The sequence below is a fragment of the Hyperolius riggenbachi genome, chromosome 6 (genome assembly GCF_040937935.1).
Source record: "Hyperolius riggenbachi isolate aHypRig1 chromosome 6, aHypRig1.pri, whole genome shotgun sequence".
NCBI classification, from domain to species: domain Eukaryota; kingdom Metazoa; phylum Chordata; class Amphibia; order Anura; family Hyperoliidae; genus Hyperolius; species Hyperolius riggenbachi.
Window position 1 is genome coordinate 306,325,474 of NC_090651.1, and position 15,766 is coordinate 306,341,239.

The 15,766-nt window shown below is 43.3% G+C and overlaps 1 protein-coding gene across 11 annotated transcripts in view; it reads left to right on the plus strand.

Annotated features, from left to right (window-relative positions):
* Nucleotides 1-14,296, plus strand: part of LOC137521675 (serine/threonine-protein kinase BRSK2-like) — a 427,652-nt gene extending 413,356 nt beyond the window's left edge. For 9 of the 11 annotated variants that reach the window (XM_068241266.1, XM_068241267.1, XM_068241268.1 and 6 more), the window contains 3 exons: nucleotides 325-505; nucleotides 4,271-4,360; nucleotides 11,299-14,296. In XM_068241266.1, the coding sequence (XP_068097367.1) occupies nucleotides 325-505; nucleotides 4,271-4,360; nucleotides 11,299-11,522 (495 nt within the window). In that variant the 3' untranslated portion in view covers nucleotides 11,523-14,296. The remainder of the gene's footprint in view (nucleotides 1-324; nucleotides 506-4,270; nucleotides 4,361-11,298) is intronic. The other 2 variants (XM_068241271.1, XM_068241272.1) reach the window with 1 other exon arrangement.
* The last annotated feature ends 1,470 nt before the right edge of the window (nucleotides 14,297-15,766 follow it).

Genomic DNA, 15,766 nt, shown 5'->3' on the forward strand with positions numbered 1-15,766 from the left:
GCAGAGAGAGGCTCAGAGTTTAGTTCAATTTTAAGCAAAAGTTTTATCATTCAAACCACACTAGTGCTTTATAGTTTCATTCGTTTTCCTTCATATTAACATAGGAAAATCAGAAACATCACTTTTAAGGATGGCGATAAAAGAAGTCGATTAAACCCCTTTTTTGTAGTACCATTACATACATTTCCTTAGATCTGTGTGTCACTCCTGTAAGAGAATAAAGAAGAAAGTGTGACAAGGAGTTAGGTGTCCAAAGAGGGACTGTCCCTCAGAAGAAGGGATAGCTGGGAGCTATGCTTTATGCTGCTTCTTCTCTTTCCCCAGATCCCAAGCTTAAGTCATAGCGTTATTTCTCAGACCAGCTTCAGAGCGGAGTACAAGTCATCAGGGGGCCCATCCGTGTTCCAAAAACCCGTCAAGTTTCAGGTGGACATCAGCTACTCTGAGGGAGCCGAGGCACAAAAAGAGAACGGCATCTACTCCGTGACCTTCACTCTAATATCAGGTAAAGCGGCTGTGCATGCTAATGGCCAGAGATAACAGGAGTGACAGCTTTATATTTGGTGAGGAGAAGAGCTAATCTAATGCATAACAGGTTGTTGAGGAGCTGCACACTTCCAGTGCATAAAGGGAGGCTGGCCACTCTGCAGGGATGATTTGCCTGAGCTGCAGCAGAAGCTCCTGAGAGGCCAACCTGTCAGTCATTCCTTTGTTCATTAAATATGGGAGCCACTATGTGACACGGCAATGTATAGCAGAACGCTTATTGACAGCTGCGCGTGACAGCGGCCTCCGTGATGGACAAGCGTCCATGACGGTACAATTCATTACGCCGTGTCAAGCCTGGGGGGTGAATTGCTTCTTCCCCAACAAAGACAGGCAGCCCTGACCACAAACACTCATTGCAGTCTGCAGCTCATTCCTTGACAGGCTGCCACTTCCCACAGTACCTAAGGGACTCTGACAGAACTCAGCTCTTCATTCTAATAGAACAGACACTTTTCTGTAAAGTACGGTAGTTCTAAAACAGTGTTTCTCAACATTTTATTGGTATGTACCCCTTTTAAAACCCTGTACTCACCAAGTACCCCCTAGCATAGTAAACATTATCACAAGTACCCCTTACAAAATATATATTTAATCATAGTGCATGATAATTGGTTCTAAACAATTTCCAAGCATTTACTATTGCTTTTAATTAGCTAAAATACTAACTTGGTGTTATTTAAATAAGATTTATCTTTTTCTAAAACTGTAAATTTGATATTCTTGGTTAAGTATATCAAGCCCAAGTACCCCCTGGAACCATCAGAAGTACCCCCTGGGGTACGCGTACCACACGTTGAGAACCTAGGTTCTAAAAGAACAAAAGAGAATTAAATGCATTAAAGATCACTCTTCCTGTAGACTACGGTATGTACCTGGTTGTTTTACAGATCATATCTTTACTGGATGTCCATGGACTTTTCTATAGAAGCTTATGTATTCTCTAATGATCCTGGTCGTCCGTGGAGTGCGCCGTAAAGAGAACCCGAGGAGTGTTTAAAGAATGTTATCTGCATACAGAGGCTGGATCTGCCTATACAGCCCAGCCTCTGTTGCTATCCCAAACCCCCCTAAGGTCTCCCTGCACTCTGCAATCCCTCATAAATCACAGCCGTGCTGTGAGGCGGTGTTTACATCTGTATTGTCAGTCTCAGCTGCTCCCCCGCCTCCTGCATAGCTCTGGTCCATGCCCCCGTCCCTTCCCTCCAATCAGCAGGGAGGGAAGGGATGCAGGCGGGGACTGGAGTTCTGCAGGAGGCGGGGAGAGCAGCAGACTGACACTATAGAGATAAACACAGCCAGCTCTGACAAGCTGTTTGTCAGCAGCGTGGCTGTGATTTATGGGGGATAGCAGAGTTCAGGGGGACCTTAGGGGGGTTTGGGATAGCAACAGAGGCTGGGCTGTATAGGCAGATCCAGCCTCTGTATGCAGATAATATTCTTCAAACCCACCTCGGGTTCTCTTTAAAGCAAATCTGAAGAAAAAATAAACTTGAGATAATGAATTGTATGTGTAATACAGCTAAGAAATAGAACATTAGTAGCGAATAAAAAGTCTCATGTTGTGTTCCAGTACATGAAGAGTTAAAAACCTCAGTTCTTATCTATGCAAAAGTGCATCTCTGAGCTATCGGACCCACTGGATCAAATACACTCCTGTTTTCTGAAGCACTTAAACAGGCAAGAAACAGCGAGATACAGCTAGAAAGTTATTTTAAACAGAAGATGAAAAATGATCTCCTAGAAGAAAACTTAGGAGAAAAAGAGAATTGGATCTAGCCCAGAGTGTGGTTTCTAAACTGCAAATATGACAGAATGATGCAATGTTATACAAAAACACCTATATAACTGAAAATAAAAACATGAGACTCTTTTCTTTGCTACTAACGTTCTATATTATCCATACTACACATCCAATTCATTACATCATCAGTTTTTTCTCTCCAGGTTTGCTTTAAGTGGCTGCAGCTCTGGCGCCTTGAGTCCCCCAGGAGTCCCCCAGCACGATATAAATGTTCTGTGCCTTGTCTTGTCTTTAGAAAAACTTCCGTTTATCCCAGAATTTGTATTTCTGCCTCACAGGAAACAGAAATAGCTGTGGTCAAACCAAAGCCACCAAGTGGCAATCAATTAATCAGCAACTGCGTCATTTTATTAGCTGTGGGAGGGTTAGTTGTGCGTCAGTTTAGAACTTTGATTTGACTTCAGCCATTCCTATTTTATGCTGAGCAGAAATCTGTATGTTCAGATTGTATTTTATTTTATTTTTTTGCTTCTTGTAATTATTACATGAGCCGTTTTATAATTTGAAGATATTAAATAGTCCCTTTCGTCTTCTCATACCATAGTTACTATAATATGGTGTCTGTTGTAAAACTACCCGAATTTCTTATCCTCCTATTTATTTCATTGGCTATAACTGCATACACTCATGAGATAAAAGTCTTTGGCAAGCAAACAATCAACAATCTGGCTATAATCATTATAAAATTGTTTGCAAAAAGATAGTGACCAAAGATATCTGTGTCTCAGTCCTTCAAATCCACCAATCGACTTCCAGCCAATTGCCATGGCACTTTCATTTTAAAGGTACTAGGCTCTTTATATAATGTACTAGGGACCTTAGCCCGTTTAAAAACTGGCTCTAGGTCTGTTTCTTAACGACACCACCGCCGCATGTCAGTGCGCATGCGCGCGCACACGCCTGCCCGGCTAACTGGCCCGGTCCTCCTGTCCCAACGGCTGTCTGTGCTGCACATATGCGCAGTAACAAAAAGCACAGACCCAAGGACACAGGAACAGGAGTACGTAGGGACAGTTTGGTTTTATTATGTAGGATACGAGTTTGAATGTGGAGTTTAATGAATCATATTGATAGTATATACTTTTGGTGGCAACTGTGGAAACAATGCTATACACATTTCCAGTAGCGTAGCCAAGGAGCTATGGGCCCCAGTGCAAGTTTTACATGGGGCCCCCCAAGCACTCTATACATAACAATTGATACGGTGCACCAAAGCCGGCCAATAGCAATTACAGTGTCAGAGGTGCAAGAAGGGGATGGGGAGCAGCTTGTTAATGATTACTACTATTCAAAGTAACTATAGAAGTGATTATTATGAACACAGAACCAATAGAGAGCTAATACTGCAGTTGAGGGAGGGCACCTCTGGCCCAAGGGCCCCGATGCGGTGCACCCCCTATTGCTACGCCCCTGCACATTTCTGTTTCCCATCAAAAATGTACATACAAATCAAACATTTCACTCATCAGAAGTGTGAAAAGCAGACTTGTGAAAAGATGCTCCTTGCTTGAATGCTTCAGTAGTCCTTATGTCACTGACCTGGAAGCAGTCAGTGAAGTCATGACTCTTGATAAGCATACATATTGTGATGGATGGAGCAGAGTGGCACTTAGCATAACAAGTTAGAACTCTTTACTGAAGAAAAACATGCAGAGATATATCATACACCCTCCATCAGGCAATGCAGCTTGCTTAGAACAGGGAGGATCACAGAGTGAATACAGGAAATAACAATTCCATAGAGATCATCATTACATTTTACACACAGTGACATCTTGTGGTTGTTTTCCTAAACTGCAGTGTAGGTAATCCTGTTAATACTGCCAACACATTCTTTGTTCAGTGGAAATGTTGCTGTGCCTTTTTCTGATCTGTTACCACTTCATTTGTAATTATAGTTATTCTTTTAATATTCTACAGGTCCCAGTCGCAGATTTAAGAGGGTTGTAGAAACTATTCAGGCACAGCTGCTGAGCACACACGACCAGCCTTCAGTTCAGGCCCTGGCAGGTATGTGCATGTATATCGGTGCATGACAGACTATACATTCAGCATGTGACTGCTCCGTTACTGATTCTGCATTGGTGTCAGAGGGAGGAATGTGCTGCAGCTACTGCTGGGGGAAACACTTACTTGCCATGAGGAATGAAAGAGAATAACTGCATTTTACACTGCACAGCCGCATGGGTTAGTAAGCCCACTGGCATCAGCTATCAGTGGCAGACACTAGAGGGAGCTTGTTGATATAAGCAGCACGCTGGATGTGTCTGCTCCTATGGGCTCCACAGCCATTTATGTAAAGAGCAATGTCCTTACCGAGGTCCCTATGCTATAAACATGCAATGAGAAACATGAGGGCCCTAATTCCTGGAGCGCAGGCACAGTCTGCACACTGTGGGAATATTTCCTGCAGGGTGTACTGTATGTAAACTTCTGAGAAAGCAGCGAAGGTGTGATTCTTCTTCCATTTCCCAGTACTGGGCTCTATTCACAAAACTTCTCATACATTACTCATTTATCATCTAATTTATAAAAATAACCTTTTAGCACTTTTATAAGCAAAATAGTCACTCAAAGTAAGTTATTCCTGATTAACTTCATTTCAATATCACTTTTCTTACCTTAATTATATTACAGTTTTGCTCTTTGGGAGCTTAAAAAAGTAACATAGATAAGGTGAAAACAGAGGAAAACATCCAGCCCCTCCCCCTATATGCAATAGCAATTACACCATTGAAACATCCAGCCCCTCCCCCTATATGCAATAGCAATCACACTATTGTAACATCCAGCCCCTCCCCCTATATGCAATAGCAATCACACCATTGTAACATCCAGCCCCTCCCCCTATATGCAATAGCAATCGCACCATTGTAACATCCAGCCCCTCCCCCTATATGCAATAGCAATCGCACCATTGTAACATCCAGCCCCTCCCTCTATATGCAATAGCAATCGCACCATTGTAACATCCAGCCCCTCCCCCTATATGCAATAGCAATCACACCATTGTAACATCCAGCCCCTCCCCCTATATGCAATAGCAATCGCACAATTGTAACATCCAGCCCCTCCCTCTATATGCAATAGCAATCGCACCATTGTAACATCCAGCCCCTCCCCCTATATGCAATAGCAATCACACCATTGTAACATCCAGCCCCTCCCCCTATATGCCCTAGCAATCACACTATTGTAACATCTAGCCCCTCTCCCTATATGCCCTTGCAATCACACCATTGTAACATCCAGCCCCTCCCCTATATGCAATAGCAATCACACCATTGTAACATCCAGCCCCTCCCCCTATATGCAATAGCAATCACACCATTGTAACATCCAGCCCCTCCCCTATATGCAATAGCAATCACACCATTGTAACATCCAGCCCCTCCCCCTATATGCAATAGCAATCACACCATTGTAACATCCAGCCCCTCCCTCTATATGCAATAGCAATCACACCACACCATTGTAACATCCAGCCCCTCCCCCTATATGCAATAGCAATCACGCCATTGTAACATCCAGCCCCTCCCCCTATATGCAATAGCAATCACACCATTGTAACATCCAGTCCCTCCCTCTATATGCAATAGCAATCACACCACGCCATTGTAACATCCAGCCCCTCCCCCTATATGCAATAGCAATCACTCCATTGTAACATCCAGCCCCTCCCCCTATATGCAATAGCAATCACACCATTGTAACATCCAGCCCCTCCCCCTATATGCAGTAGCAATCACACCATTGTAACATCCAGCCCCTCCCCCTATATGCAATAGCAATCACACCATTGTAACATCCAGCCCCTCCCCCTATATGCAATAGCAATCACACCATTGTAACATCCAGCCCCTCCCCCTATATGCAATAGCAATCACACCATTGTAACATCCAGCCCCTCCACCTATATGCAATAGCAATCACGCCATTGTAACATCCAGCCCCTCCCCCTATATGCAATAGCAATCACACCATTGTAACATCCAACCCCTCCCCCTATATGCAATAGCAATCACACCATTGTAACATCCAGCCCCTCCCCCTATATGCAATAGCAATCACACCATTGTAACATCCAGCCCCTCCCCCTATATGCAATAGCAATCACGCCATTGTAACATCCAGCCCCTCCCCCTATATGCCCTAGCAATCACACCATTGTAACATCCAGCCCCTCCCCCTATATGCCCTTGCAATCACACCATTGTAACATCCAGCCCCTCCCACCATATGCAACAGGAATCACACCATTGTAACATCCAGCCCCTCCCTCTATATGCAATAGCAATCACACCACACCATTGTAACATCCAGCCCCTCCCCCTATATGCAATAGCAATCACGCCATTGTAACATCCAGCCCCTCCCCCTATATGCAATAGCAATCACACCATTGTAACATCCAGTCCCTCCCTCTATATGCAATAGCAATCACACCACGCCATTGTAACATCCAGCCCCTCCCCCTATATGCAATAGCAATCACTCCATTGTAACATCCAGCCCCTCCCCCTATATGCAATAGCAATCACACCATTGTAACATCCAGCCCCTCCCCCTATATGCAATAGCAATCACACCATTATAACATCCAGCCCCTCCCCCTATATGCAGTAGCAATCACACCATTGTAACATCCAGCCCCTCCCCCTATATGCAATAGCAATCACACCATTGTAACATCCAGCCCCTCCCCCTATATGCAATAGCAATCACACCATTGTAACATCCAGCCCCTCCCCCTATATGCAATAGCAATCACACCATTGTAACATCCAGCCCCTCCACCTATATGCAATAGCAATCACGCCATTGTAACATCCAGCCCCTCCCCCTATATGCAATAGCAATCACACCATTGTAACATCCAACCCCTCCCCCTATATGCAATAGCAATCACACCATTGTAACATCCAGCCCCTCCCCCTATATGCAATAGCAATCACACCATTGTAACATCCAGCCCCTCCCCCTATATGCAATAGCAATCACGCCATTGTAACATCCAGCCCCTCCCCCTATATGCCCTAGCAATCACACCATTGTAACATCCAGCCCCTCCCCCTATATGCCCTTGCAATCACACCATTGTAACATCCAGCCCCTCCCACCATATGCAACAGGAATCACACCATTGTAACATACAGCCCCTCCCCCTATATGCCCTAGCAATCACACCATTGTAACATCCAGACCCTCCCCTATATGCCCTTGCAATCACACCATTGTAACATCCAGCCCCTTCCCCTATATACCCTAGCAATCACACCATTGTAACATACAGCCCCTCCCCCTATATGCAATAGAAATCACGCCATTGTAACATCCAGCCCCTCCCCCTATATGCAATAGCAATCGCATCATTGTAACATCCAGCCCCTCTCCCCTATATGCAATAGCAATCACACCATTGTAACATCAAGCCCCTCCCCCTATATGCCCTAGCAATCACACTATTGTAACATCCAGCCCCTCCCCTTATATGCCCTAGCAATCACACCATTGTAACATCCAGCCCCTCCCTCTATATGCAATAGCAATCACACCATTGTAACATACAGCCCCTCCCCCTATATGCCCTAGCAATCACACCATTGTAACATCCAGCCCCTCCCCTATATGCAATAGCAATCACACCATTGCAACATCCAGCCCCTTCCCCTATATGCCCTAGCAATCACGCCATTGTAACATCCTGCCCCTCCCCCTATATGCCCTAGCAATCACACCATTGTAAGATCTAGAAATACCCCCCCCCCCCCCATGACCTATCAATTGCACCATTGTAACATCCAGCCCCCCTCCCCCTATATGCAATAGCAATCACACCATTGTTACATCCAGACCCCCCCCCCCCCATGCCCTAGCAATCACACCGTTGTCATACCCAGTCTCCCCATGCCCTAGCAATCACACCATTGTAACATCCAGAACCCCCCATGCCCTAGCAGTTGCACCATTGTATCATCCAGCCCCTCCCCCATATGCCCTAGCGATCGCACTACTGTATCATCCAGAACCCCTCCCATGCCCTATCAATCGCACTATTGTAACATCATGAACTCCCCCCCCCCCCCCATTGCCCTATCGATCGCACCATTGTAACAGAGCTCCCCATGCCCTAGTAATCACACCATTGTCACATCCAGCCCCCCATGCCCTAGCAATCGCAGCATTGTCACACCCAGTCTCTACATGCCCTAGCAACTGCACCATTATAACATCCAGAAACTCTCCCCCCCTCCCATGGCTTTCTGTCTGCTAGTTGGCAAACAAGTGGTGGAGCGAATTTCAAATTTTTTTCCTCAGTGCTGCTCACAGTAAGTCAGAGGCAAGGTTATGGAGTCCACTGAGCAGATTACCTTCTGGGATATTGCTTTGATTAATAGGAAGCCATCTTGTTTTGCTTTGCATTGGCCAGAACTGTTGCTCATGCACAGTAATTCAGTCAGCATTAGAACTGTGTAGCTTTCAATAACTGATTATACTGTATAAGAGCATTATGGGAGGGATTTACTGACTTACTCACCTTAAATAAGCCTATAGCTGATTACCAATCGGCATATTGTTAAAGCCTTAGTTCACCCTCCTGTATTTTTTTGTGTTAGTAAAGGTGATTAGGGGGTCTATGCTACCACTCACACACCTTGTTTATTTGATGCAACCAGTCCAGAGAAATTCCATTTGCAAAGTTGGATAAAAGGTAATAAAAATTTTAAAATTTGCTGGGAGGCAGTGGTGGACTTACCTCCGGAAAGCAGACTCAAAATACTGTCTGAATTAAACAAATCAATTTATTATTGGTACCCCAAAAAGATGCAACGCGTTTCGCAGGCACAGCCCGCTTCATCAGGCAATAAGATAGGGGACAAACAGTAGCTCGTCAGTAGCACGAATAGCGCCTCAGAGGCGCTATTTGTGCTACTGACGAGCTACTGTTTGTCCCCTATCTTATTGCCTGATGAAGCTGGCTGTGCCTGCGAAACGCGTTGCATCTTTTTGGGGTACCAATAATAAATGTATTTGTTTAATTCAGACAGTATTTTGAGTCTGCTTTCCGGAGGTAAGTCCACCACTGCCTCCCAGCAAATTTAAAAAAAAATTATTTCCTTTTATCCTGCTGGCGCCTCTGTTCTCTTACGATAATACTGTGTCCACCCCTGGTGGAGGGGTGACCTACCCCTATTTTCCTGATCTACAGAGAGCGACATCTTAATCCTGAGTGAGGACAGGTCTAATCTCCTCACCTGCATCTACAGTGGTTGCCTAAGAGGTAACCCATGTTTGTGAGTATATTCATCTCACACTTACATTATCCACAGTTTCCAACACATACTACACTATATTGGGCTCTCTGTGTTCTTATTTACCATTTGCAAAGGTCAGTCGTGTGAACCAGAGATCCCTCTAGAAAGCAAGGATCTGGCAGCAAAGTGGCTGTTCCCCAGCTAGTGAATAACAATATCTCATTCTGCTTCTGAAAGATTAACTCAGCTGGTTCTTATCAATATGACACTCTGCTTTGGTTGTAGCGCTGACAGCAAAGAGTTCATCTCTCAACAGCACAGGGAGGAGGTGGGGCAGGGTCAGATGATCTGTGCTCACAGGGGGAGGCTGGCTGCTGCACCCTCACAGCTTCAGCTTCAGGTAGAAGCAAAGGAAATGGAGCTGCAAGATCACATTGTCCATCACTAATTAATGTAAATTTACTATCATATGCATTAAAGAAATGGAGGCTGAACTACGACTTTAGGAATATTTCTATACTTGAAGGAGACAGCTAGTTATAGAGAAAGGGAGAATGGTTCATTGTACCAGCCTCAGTTAAGCAGCATGGTATCCAGGTTGTGTGGGGAATGGGAAGCATGAAAAGGGCAGAGCATGAGCTGTCAGTTCCTAAGAGACAAATGTGACCACTGTGATTCCTGTTACCACACTAACATCCCTCAGACAATCTAGTAGCATGGTCCTCTCAGAGTTCCCAGCTCTCTACCCACCTACCACGGAGTCTCACTGTTTCAGCTGCTAAATAGGATGTCTAGGATGTGAGGACTGACAACACCAACCATAAGGCTCTCTTTTTTTTGTTGTTTTTTTTTAAATACCGTAACTTTATTAAGAATACATTTTCCAAGCCAGGTTAAGACATGATAGGCTTAAAGTTACCAGGCGTACCAAGCACTGGTCCATAGCAACCTAGCCTCTACATATATAGCAAGATACTTTCTCTGAGTTTTCAGGGCTTTGTGCTATCACAATCAACAGTGATGTCCAATTACACTAAGAAACGCGATCACAGTCACAATCTCGATGCAGTGCGATTCCGTTTCCTTTGATTCTGCGTGATCCGTCAGGTGCTTTAAAATTTCGGGCAGGTGAAAAAAAGCTGGCGGGGAAATAATACCAAATGCAGCAAAATCACATAGTGGCGAGAATTTCACAAAGAACACATGCTCATGTAAGTACATCCTCTGAATTTTGCTTACTTTATTATTTTTTGAGAAGAAGACCCTGTTCGTTTCAAAATGTTTTTTTTTTTTGCTTAAGACAGTAATTTGGATAATGACTTTGGATTGGTGTTATCAATCACGACTGTCTAAGCACCCATTCATTATTTACTGCTGGCCATACCACAGGGTGAGCAGAACTAATCCAAGATTACTTTATCTGTCAGTGAGATGAGCCCCTATTGGCTGTGGTGGGTGAGTGGGTCCTGGTAACTCGAGAGCAAAAATCTCTCCAATACAGTCTCCAACCTGTTTCACTTAATATGCCTGAACAATAAAGCATGTTAGTTTTGAGAGAGCTGACCCTTAATAAAAAAAAAGTAAAGTCTAGTCTGGTTATTTCTGTTGTTGACCTGCATTCACCACTATGTTTAACTATTAGGCTGTAAGTTCCTTCTATAAGCCATATGTGCAACTGATGATTTCATTTAGGAGCAAATGTATCACCAAGAACCCAGATGGAGTGTTCCTTGGATCACCTTCTGTTCTCACCACCAGATGAGAAGAACGGACAGCCAAGCCGACCGCCCGGCACCCCAACCCGAAGCTGCCAGAACTCACGTCGCTCAGAGCCTGACATGGCAGAGCATCATCGGAGAGGATCCTCCAAAGACAAGAAACTTTTGGCTTCCAACGGAACGCAAACACAGCCATGACCATGGAGAAACTCTTAGTGCCAGGACGTTCTGGCATGACTTTGAACAAACTCTACAAAAAAATGAACAAAAATGACGCAGGAGAAGGCAGCGCCCTGATGTCTGAGCGAAGACTCACATGGATTTGCTTACATATAGGTACACTGACATATATCCGATCCCAGGTGTACACACATGCGCTACCATGGCGCACCAGGATATAGATCGTTACGCATACCCAAGGTTCGACAAAACCATCGAAACACATACATGTACAAGTGCACTAACATACAGAGCAATGAGCACATACACAGGAACAAAGGAGAGCAAGAGAGCGAGACGCAGGAGCTACACGTTGGCGTTACTGTGAAGATGTAAATATTTCCAAAAAATCAAAAATGACAAAAAAAGGAAACAGCAAATGGAAATCAAGCAAATAAAACAGGAGGATACAAAATCTATGAAGAAACTGAAATTCTTCATTAATATGTCCATTATTATTTTTTTAATATATTTATTTATTTATTTGAAGAAAAAAAGTTTGGGAGTGGGGCTGTTTAGTTTCTTTATTAGTCTTTTTTTCACCTTATTTTATTTTTATTCTTTTTTCCCAGTTTTGCTTTTATCTCTCCTAGGCAGCTGAAGACAGAAAATCTAATGTAATTTAACATGCTCGAACAGCATAACTTTGAACTTAAATCAGCAGCAAGTTCACTTCTCATGGTTCACAATGCTCTGTCCTTTTGTGTGATTGCAACATAGACTTGCAACATGTATGCAATGGCAATATTTCACATTCAGGTTTTTGGATCCTGTGGAAGACAAAGTGAGGTTTACTTTATTGTTTTGGTTTTTCTTTTGGCCGATGCAGTTAAAATGTTAGATTGGTTCCTTGAATCTCAATATCAAAGGGCTCCAGCTTTAACCTATAGTACGTGTGTAAGCTACTGTAAGATGTGTCACACTGAACATCAGTCTACAGGTTGGGCCACTGGTCATGCCAGCAGTTGGTTAAGGTGATGGTTTTATCCTAAGTGTCTGACAAAAAAGACTGCCTGTTTGCCCTTTAACAACCAATCAGTTTCAAGTTTACTCTGGAAATGAATGCATAAAAAAATTGTGATTGGTTGTCTGAATCCAACCTTATTTCAGGCATTTTAAAACGTGAGCCATAAGTATCCATCCCGGTCAATGAGATGCAAATAATTTTAAGTTAATGTAGGATTAGGCAAATGTTGTATGTAAATTTATGTATCGTGAAAATGGAATAATTGAATTTTACCTCAGCAGGATTAGATTGGTTCATTTTCTAGCTGCATACATTTGCATACAAAATGTGCATAATACTGCATTAACTCAAAATGATTTGCTTCTCATTGCCCATCCCTAACCATAAGGAGTTTTTACGAAACAGAAAGATCTGCACACACAGCATCCCTGATTGCTGACTATAGAATATAATGAAGATTTGCACATCCCTGTCTATAATTATTACAGTGATACATGATGTTTATTGATAAATATAAGCTGCATCGGTTAGCATTGTTTTTGTGAAAGATTAGTGGACTAAGCTCCCTATGTTCTCAGTGCAGGCATTTAATGAACTCCAGGATCACAAGATCTCTTGTTTACAGTGGGATAAGTATTGTGTGATAGAATTTGCATCTAGAGCTCTTCAGCTGCAAAGGTCGAGTCTCTTCCACTCATTCTTCGGCTTTTGGGTTGTCAGCAAACTTTTTGCAAGGCTGGAGTGACTCAGAGCGGCAGGCAGGAGATGGAAGCTGGTTCCTTAGCAGCTAAAGGTCTCCAGATCAGGGGCACAGCAGTAAATTGAATTCACAGTATTTCACCTCACCTCTGTTTTGGACATCTGTCACTCCTTATTAGAGAAGGGTAGTAATGCACAGCACAGGTGTGTAAGCTTCCATTAGTGAGATGTGATGGTTGGATGTGGAAAGCACCATACAGTCTAATGAGCACTGTCCGAAAACAAGCCAGCCCAGCACTCTTGTGCACATGTATCACAAAAAGCTATTTTAATTCTTTGTCCATTTTAGGGATACACTCTTTGACAACAGTGCTCTGTACAATCCCAAAACTTTGGATGTGTCTGTGGTTTTAGAAGGTTGAATTAAAGTCCCATTTTGTGATACATGGGTTCTGAAGTTATAAAGTGAGACATTTTCTGCAGCTGTTTTTAGAGTTCATGTACACAGTTAGATTCAAGAGAATTTTTTTGAAAAATATAGTTTCATAAATCTGGCTATTTGAAAATGGGCAAAGTGAAAAGTTTTATTTATAGCATCTGGGTTATGGTGACAGTGCTTGCTAATGTAGGGATGCAATTTGTGGTGGCATGGGTTCTGTGGTAAACTTCCGTCCTCTAACGCCCACCATGACCTCTGACCTGAGGTCAGCTAGCCAATAGGAATGGAGCTCACCACAACGACCTTGTTCTTGGGACATGCTAGTTTGTGAATGGCTTACTTCAGGTGAGAGATCATGATGGGAATTATAGGATGGAAGTTTGCTGCTGGTGAACCCATGCCATGGCATATTCCATACCTACGGCTATCTTTCAACACTGTTTGCCGGCTTTCTTTACATTGTCAATGTCAGAATGTCAACACAAAATCTCAACCTTTGTCGGGAACCACATGTCAAAATGTTTTACTAAAGTGAACTGCGATGATGTACTTATCAAGTATTATAAGTAGTTTAACTTTTCAATTAAATGTTATCAGCCATGTAGCTCCTTCTCTCTTGCCCTTGCACTCCTAGGGCTTGATTCAGAAAGCGGTGCTAACTGTTTAGCACGGGTGTGTTAAACAGTTAGCACGTGAAGTGCCGTTCGCAGACTTTTGCGTGCGCAAAGTGCCGCGATTCACGCGATCGCGGACTTTAGCACCCGCAATTTGCCGCGGTTGAGCGAATCGCGGCACTTTGCGCGCTCAAAAGTCCACGAACGGCACTTCACGTGCTAACTGTTTAGCACACCTGTGCTAAACAGTTAGCACCGCTTTGTGAATCAAGCCCTTAATGTTCTCTGTTCATCCATTGCTCTGGAATCTGCTACTAGTGTCTGATTCAAAGCAAACACAACTCGAGTAAGAGTAGTACATTCCATGAACAATTGATTCTATAACAGCTGAAGAGAGATGTGCTTGATGTTCTGTAAGGGAGGGAGAAGTAGTTGATGAGAGGAGATCAGTCTAGCAGAGACATGTTAAAGAGGAACTCCAGTGAAAATAATGTAATAAATAAAAGTGCTTAATTTTTACAGTAATTATGTATAAATGATTTAGTCATTGTTGGCCCATTGTAAAAGCTTTCCTCTCCCTGATTTACATTCGAACATTTACCACATGGTGACATTTTTACTGCTGGCAGGTGATGTCACTGGAAGTAGCTGCTGCTTGCTTTTTGCACGGTTGGAAACAGCTGTAAACAGTTATTTCCCACAATGCAACGAGGTTCACAGACAGGAAACTGCAAGGACCATGGTCCTCACAGTTTCCTGTGGAAGGGGTTTCACCACAATATCAGCCACAGAAAGCCCCCTGATTATCCGTTTGTGAAAAGGAAAAGATTTCTCATGGAAAAGGGGATAACAGCTACTGATTGGGATGAAGTTTAATTCTTGGTCACAGTTTTTCTTTAAACTTCTGATAATGATGAATGTGTCTGCATTGGGCAAAGAGAGCAGAGTTGCTAAAAACATTAAATTGAAAAGTTATTCATATCTCCTCATACTGAGGAATGTGGTAGAAGAATGTAAATCACTTCAAGTCAAAGGAAATACATTAATAATGCTGATCTGTATTTCAGTGTACAGGCAATGCAAAAGGTGCTATACACAAGGGTTATCTTTCCTTTAAAACCCCCCTGAAAATTGCTTCTTCAACCAACAAACACATCCGCTGTATATCTGCCAATCCCCTTAGAATCTGCAACATCTGCAGAGAGCAAGAGGAGATCGAAGGAGTTCTGTTGCAATCAATTTTATCTGATATAACGTGATAAACTTACATTTTCCACCATCAGATTGCACAAAGATCTCCTCCTGGCTCCATGCATGGGGAAGTCAGCCTGGTGGAACTTCCAAATAGTGTTTTCCTTTTTGCACCACATGGTTCGGGATCCAAAAACACGCATTCAGCAACATTTCAGGAACCAACAGCAGGACAGGGTGTGTTTCATTTAACTCCAATACATCCTTCTTCGATCTTGGAAGGAGGAAGTATCAGAGTTTAAAGTGTAGCTGA